The 6,607-nt window shown below is 38.9% G+C and overlaps 1 protein-coding gene across 1 annotated transcript; it reads right to left on the bottom strand.

The window, feature by feature from the left end:
* Positions 1-928: 928 nt before the first annotated feature.
* On the bottom strand, positions 929-5,451 carry LOC111840530 (PAK4-inhibitor inka2-like). The gene is made up of 2 exons (XM_023805461.2): positions 5,185-5,451; positions 929-1,952 (listed from the first exon to the last, which is right to left on the bottom strand). Exons 1-2 carry the CDS (start codon positions 5,185-5,187, stop codon positions 1,059-1,061), a joined length of 897 nt encoding a protein of 298 aa, XP_023661229.1. The 5' UTR covers positions 5,188-5,451; the 3' UTR covers positions 929-1,058.
* Positions 5,452-6,607: the final 1,156 nt, after the last annotated feature.

Raw genomic sequence — 6,607 nt, 5'->3', positions numbered from 1 at the left:
ACATTCACATGGATTTTTTGCCAATATGTAAGATCGATATATTTTTATGATTCTTCTTTATATTTTATGTCTTTTATGTGTCATCTGTGCATGAAGATATTTTCAGCAACTGTGAATTTTAGTTATTCTATTTATTTAGGTTTTTGTATGACCTAACAAACGTTTCTCATCTCTATGGCCATGAATCAGACACTTTTTCCTGTGTGGTATGTTATGATTTTCCTGTAGCCTCCTGTGGGGGTTCCACCCCGTTTCACATGTTTTCTTTTGTATTAATTTTGTTTTGCTTTTTGTGCTGATCAACTCAAACAGCACTGATGAGAAAGGTCAGAGGGATTTGTGCTCCCCAGCAAATGGAAAATTAGATCTGACTGTGTATTGGAGCCTTTTGCAGCTACATTTGTTGACCTGTGTCTCACAGGCACACTTTACTGGGAGTTACAGACAGGAAGATCCACTAACCATTTAGGTCAAAGGTAACTGAAACAGCCCTTGTTGGCTTCTAACAACTGGGAATAGCATGTTTAAAGAAAGCAGCACGTGTGCCTGACTTAACACAAAAGAGCAACATAGAGTCATTTTTAAAAAATTATTATGGGAAATTATGAATGTCATGTGCTTAACTGTCATTTTGGTTTTGACAGTAAAATATGTTTTGCAATTTTGGTATTTACCGTAAAATTTTCATCTATTTCAAAGGTTCCTTATGTAGAAAGAATATCCACCATTTTTACAAATGTAATGTGGGGTCGCTTGAACAATAATTTTACAACTAATGTTTTCATAATATTACACTATAACAATTATGAGTTTGTTGACTGTCTTTTGAGCTTCAACAGTAAGCACTTTTTAACTAAATGTTAAGAATGAAAATACATTTTTGGATTTAGTTTCTCTTAAAATAATGATTCAACTGTCACCCAAGAAACATTTTTATCATTACATAAAATTTTATTTTAACATAACATTATTGACAAATATACAGGATACAAAAATAGAGTATGTTCTGAAGCAGTGTTTTAATGGAAAAGACATAAATAATTAGCTGTAGTGGTCGGTTAGATGTACCCAATTATGTCATTACATATGATTGGCTGTCGACTACCAGTCTTCATGAGAGCGGTGAATTGGTGAAAGTCCCTTCCTGTCTCATTTAAGCCTGTGTGGGACTGGTGAAAGAAAGGAACTTGCGCCTGGAACCCAACGGGGCAAGAGAGACGTTTCGGTGCTGCAGCAGATCTGCTGAGCCGAGTTGAATTCGCCAATCTCCCCCGACTCTCCAAGTTTTTTGACACTCCAGCTAATTTCCGCCGCATGTTGACCAGAAGGTCTTTGCCAAGCCTTTGTCCAAGCTTGGGCTTGAGATCTGCTGGGTCAGGGCAATCTGGTAGGTCCATCCAGTTCTCTATGAGGTCCGCAAAACTGTTGTCCCCTAGTACTAGAGGCTGCCGGTTACGACCACGGGTCAGAAGAGATGTTGTCCAGTCTGCAGGGTCACTGGCCTCAAAGGATGTCCAGCGCTCCAGACAGGCATCTGAGGTGGATTTGGGCCGCGCACGACTGCTGGCGGCCCTGTTGGTCCGGTGATTTCGGCACCGGCGTAACACCACCCCATCGTCCTGCCAAGATGCCTCAGAATACCCTGAATCCACGTCCAGGCTCCTTTCGCTGCTGCGGGAAATCAGCGCCAGCCGGCTGCCCCTCTCCTCCCTCTCCTCCTGGGGACCAGCCAGACAGCAGGCAGAATCGTAAGCACTGGCATCACTGGCATCTGAGATTCGGTGGCTCGTCGGTCGCTCCCACTGCAATGTCCCCTGCTGGCAGGAATGTGACACTGCAAAGGAGTGGTTGGCTGGCGCACACCCACTGCGCACTTGCTTTAGGTCCTGCAGTGACCTCATCATGTACTGCATCTGCTCCCGAAAGCAGTCACCAGTGTTCCGTAAGCACAGCTGTGGGACCAAAACAAAGAGTGAGCAGGTTACATACAGGCAGACATAGAACGCAGTGCTTTATTTTTTCTTGACTAAAAACCAACATGCCTCCTCAGCCTGCATCACTCTGTAGCTTAGTGAAGAAATGCTTCACAAAGAATTGGACAATGAAACACAGTCAAAGGTTCTCTATTGTAATTTCTGTTTTGCAGCTTTAAAAAAGCAACATAATGCAGATTCCTCTCTGGACTCCTTCCTCCTAGATGATAACTGTTTTAGTTCCTTGCCAAATTCTCTTCCTGGATAAGCCCGTCCAACATGCATGGGCTTGCACGAGAATTGTATAGACCTTTCCTGACAGCACCCTCTGTTCTTCAGAAAGGTGTGTCTTACAGCAGATACCGTAGCCCCTGGGCCCTTCTGCTTCACAGAGGCCTGAAGGGGATGATGTTCCTTTCACCTTTATCTCAAGAACTACACTGTTGCCTTTGGCTGGAATCTTCAGCAATGTCACTCCTCTCATCACACAAAACTGTTTCCCATATTAGGGTGAGTATTGTTAAAATGAGAGACTTTCTGAAAATTTGCTTTCTGGAAAAATCATCTCAGTGTCTTGAATCCCAACTTGATACCATTCTAAATACATCGATGCCTCTTGAACACTACATATAAGAGAAAACAAAGTATTACTAAACACATATATTAATTGCAAAGTTTAATTGTCTCATTTTGCCAGGTGTCCCATTTTCACAATACTCACCCCAACTCTACACTCATCAAATATAACTGTAAGGTTTCACAATCGTCACATGTAGTGAGATGTTTATATATTTAGATACATGAATATGAATTGTGGGAACAGGATGCCTATTAGAAAAAAGGAAACCCTAAGGAACTGGTGCAGTGACACCTGAAAGAGCATGAGAAGGCATTTCCTTTGCTCTAACATACCGGAAAGCCAACTGATTCATGCAGATTTTCAAAAATGAACAATGGGAGTCTGAACTCAAAGAATCTGGTCTAAAACAAAGAACGTAAGAAAAGGTAGATGCCTTAATGCCCAAAAGGCACACAAAGAATCTCAGTTTTAAATAACACCTCATGCTGTTTTCACAGGAAGGTATTCAAAGCTACTGTCAATTTTCTTTCTTTTTTAATCTTCCAGAGTCGATAATAATTTGGGATATGTAATATAGAGTAACACAGTACGAATACTTTGAATTAAATATAGAGGGAATATTATGTCCTACCCAGGAAGTCCCATTTTTAAGCTAAGCGTGATTAAACATGCCCCTTGGGTTTAGGGCTGTGCAACACTTCGAGGAAACATCAACCACAAAACAAAATGTTGTAATATATAAATTAATTTTAATAAATTATAGTTTTGTGATGCTTGTTCGCGCAAAACAAGAATTCTTAACATGCCTTGACCCTTCTCCCTTCTCCCACAACTGTGGATCTGAGTGACACAACTGCAGCTGTGAAAACTCCACCATTTGGCTTCAGAAAGGGTGCCTTTGATAGACAGAAGGATGGGATCACCATTTGGGCCTTTACCAGGAAACATTCATTCTCAGATTAAAACTATGGCTTCTACAATACAACGGTTTCGGTGTAACTTATTCTTGGGACCCCTATTCAAGTTCTTCTCATGAACAAGTGGTTAATTCACAGCCATAGATTCAGGAAGCCCATTGGCTGCCTTGTGATTTCAAAGGCAACTAGTAACATTATGGAGATCAAGAATTCTTTGAACTTTATGTGATTCAATTATTGCTCGGATTCTAGTTTTAACTAGAGAACAATGTTTCAAACCTGGCCAATTTACCTTGATTGTGTAAACGTATATAAAATTATACACTTTTATATAAATCTTCAGATATAACATTCTATTGTTTATTCACAATCATTCCTTGTCTGCAAGGATTATATAAATAAAATGCATGTACATATATACTAAACAAAATGCACTAACGCATATTTACCCTTTTTGCATCAAACTCCGCAATAAGCTGAGGGCCATATGTTTTAAGTAACAAACAATGCGACAATTTGCCTAAACTTTAGGAAACTAAAATTTACAATGCTTTGTAATGTCTAAATAAAGATATCTAACTATAAGAAAATATATTTAAATATATTCAAGATGAGAAATACAGTCACACTGTATGGACATTTATATAATTCCTTGGTAAGACCCCACCTAGAGTATTGTGTGCAGGTTTGGTCACCATACCTTAAGAAGGACATTGCTGCCTTAGAAAAGGTGCAACAGAGGGCTACAAGAATGATTCCTGGTCTTAGAGGAATGTCTTATGAGGAGAGGTTAGCTGAGCTGAATCTGCTTAGCCTTGAGCAAAGGAGACTAAGGGGGGACATGATCCAGGTCTATAAGATTCTAACGGGTCTGAATGCTGTTCAGCCAAATGGCTATTTCAATATTAGTTTAAATACTAGAACTCGTGGCCATAAGTGGAAATTAGCGGGAGAAGATTTTAAAACAAATTTGAGGAAGCAATTCTTTACACAGTGTGTAGTTAGAGTATGGAATAGTCTTCCTGCTAGTGTAGCGGAAGCTAAAACCCTGGGTTCCTTTAAATCAGAGCTAGATAAGATTTTAACAACTCTGAGCTATTAGTTAAGTTCTCCCCAAATGAGCTCGATGGGCCGAATGGCCTCCTCTCGTTTGTAAATTTCTTTTGTTCTTATGACAGTTCAGATACCAAACAGCCCAACTACCTGATTTTGGACTGCATAAAACTCACATAATACACGAAAATCAGACAAACTCCATACATACAGTGTGGAAACAGGACTCAAAATCCCCAGGACACAGTACTAACTACCGCACGCCTTGTGGTACAACTATTCATTGGACACAACAGATCACCTTCACTTCATACCGTCCATTAACCGCATTTACTTCATCACCTGTGTGATGAACTCAGGACTGTAGTGTCAGCCGGGGGCTTAAACGGTACCATTTGATTGCACACTAAGCTGTAAGTTCACTTTTTGTTTCTCTTAAAGAGACATCCAACACTTTGAATTACATGTGTTGATATTTGATATTTATTTACTTAGTAAAAACTAAAAAACTTTCAAAAACATTTTGCAGGCGCATACCATTTGATGATTTTCGTAAGATCTAAAGATCTTTTTAGTCTCATTACTTAAAGGGGTATATTTGATAGAATGTCCAACATAATATAACATTTTAAAGCAACGTTAAACATTTTAAATAACTTACCATTTATTCCCTTTGGTACGTTTCTGCCACAACCCGCTTTGTGAAAGAGACAGATGTGAAGATTTAGCGATGTTAAAAAATATTACTTTTCCATAAAAAATACTGCATTCTTAGTAATATCTATTTCCGACAGACACTTTCTTCGCACAATGTCAACTTTCCAGTGAAAACAATAAATCTTTGGGCGTTGACCTGTTTCTTTTTGCAGCTTCTCTTCCTCCGGTGTTTTACATGCATTTGTAATTGCATGCAGTAGTCCACCGCACTTTTGTACGCGGGCCCTCGTTCCCAGATGCGGGGAGCGGCCTCGCAGCGTCACGCAGCGAGCCTATAGGAGGCCCCTGAAATCTGAGACTACAGAAATCTGTCTACAGTCCACCTCTCATCACAAAAACAGAAGAGTCGTCTGCGGGAAGTACCGCTGCAAATGAGGAAAGTCACCTGTAGTTCCAAGATTGTCCTGCGAGAAGTTGGTGGAAACATTGATAAGTTCCGTATTACTCTCTTTAATAATGTTTAATGTATCACAACACATCCAGGTAAACCGTCTTGGGACAACTCTGTTGTCAAAGGCGCTATATAAAATATTGAATTGAACTGAAAAAGTAAATGTTTAAAAACAAAAAAAGGATTGACTATCAGTATTTATTGGTATAAAATTATGTTTGTGAATGGCACTTGTATAGAGGAATATCCACTGTCTTTTCATGTATCATAAGTAGGTTAATTGTCCAAACCTTATATATGTATGTATGTAAGATATGTTTAATATTAATAAACTAGTTCGATTAGTCAGAAATCTGTGACAGGTCAAAATGTTGCCGGTTCGAATCCCACAGGCTAATATTTTCACTTTTCAAATGTGATTAGTAGATATTTGCAATATTGCTTTTTATGTCATACCATGCGATGGAGTTTAATTTATTACTAAACACATATATTAATTGTCGCTCCTCTCACCACACAAAACTGTTTCCCATATTAGGGTACGAGTATCATTAAAATGGGACACTTTCTGAAAATTTGCTTTCTGGAAAAATCATCTCAATGTCTTAAATCCCAACTTGATACCATTCTAAATACATCAATGCCTCTTGAACACTACATATAAGAGAAAACAAAGAATTACTAAACACGTATATTAATTGCAAAGTTTAATTGACCCATTTTGCCAGGCGTCACATTTTCACAATACTCACCCCAACTGTTCATTTGCATACAGCTTCTTTAGTTGTCTGCATGGATTAGTAATTAGTCAACACAAAAGGATTTAAAAGGTTTATTGTCATTTGTACTGCTACAAGTATTGAGCGCAGCGACATGCTTATTGCGTGTTTGCTGCAGACAGACACAGGATAAGGAGACATAGCATTAGCACTTAGGTAGGATAAATATAATTTTAAAATGAATATATATGTGTGCA

This window comes from Paramormyrops kingsleyae, chromosome 6 (assembly GCF_048594095.1).
Source record: "Paramormyrops kingsleyae isolate MSU_618 chromosome 6, PKINGS_0.4, whole genome shotgun sequence".
Lineage (NCBI taxonomy): Eukaryota > Metazoa > Chordata > Actinopteri > Osteoglossiformes > Mormyridae > Paramormyrops > Paramormyrops kingsleyae.
This window is presented reverse-complemented; position numbering and strand designations above follow the sequence as displayed.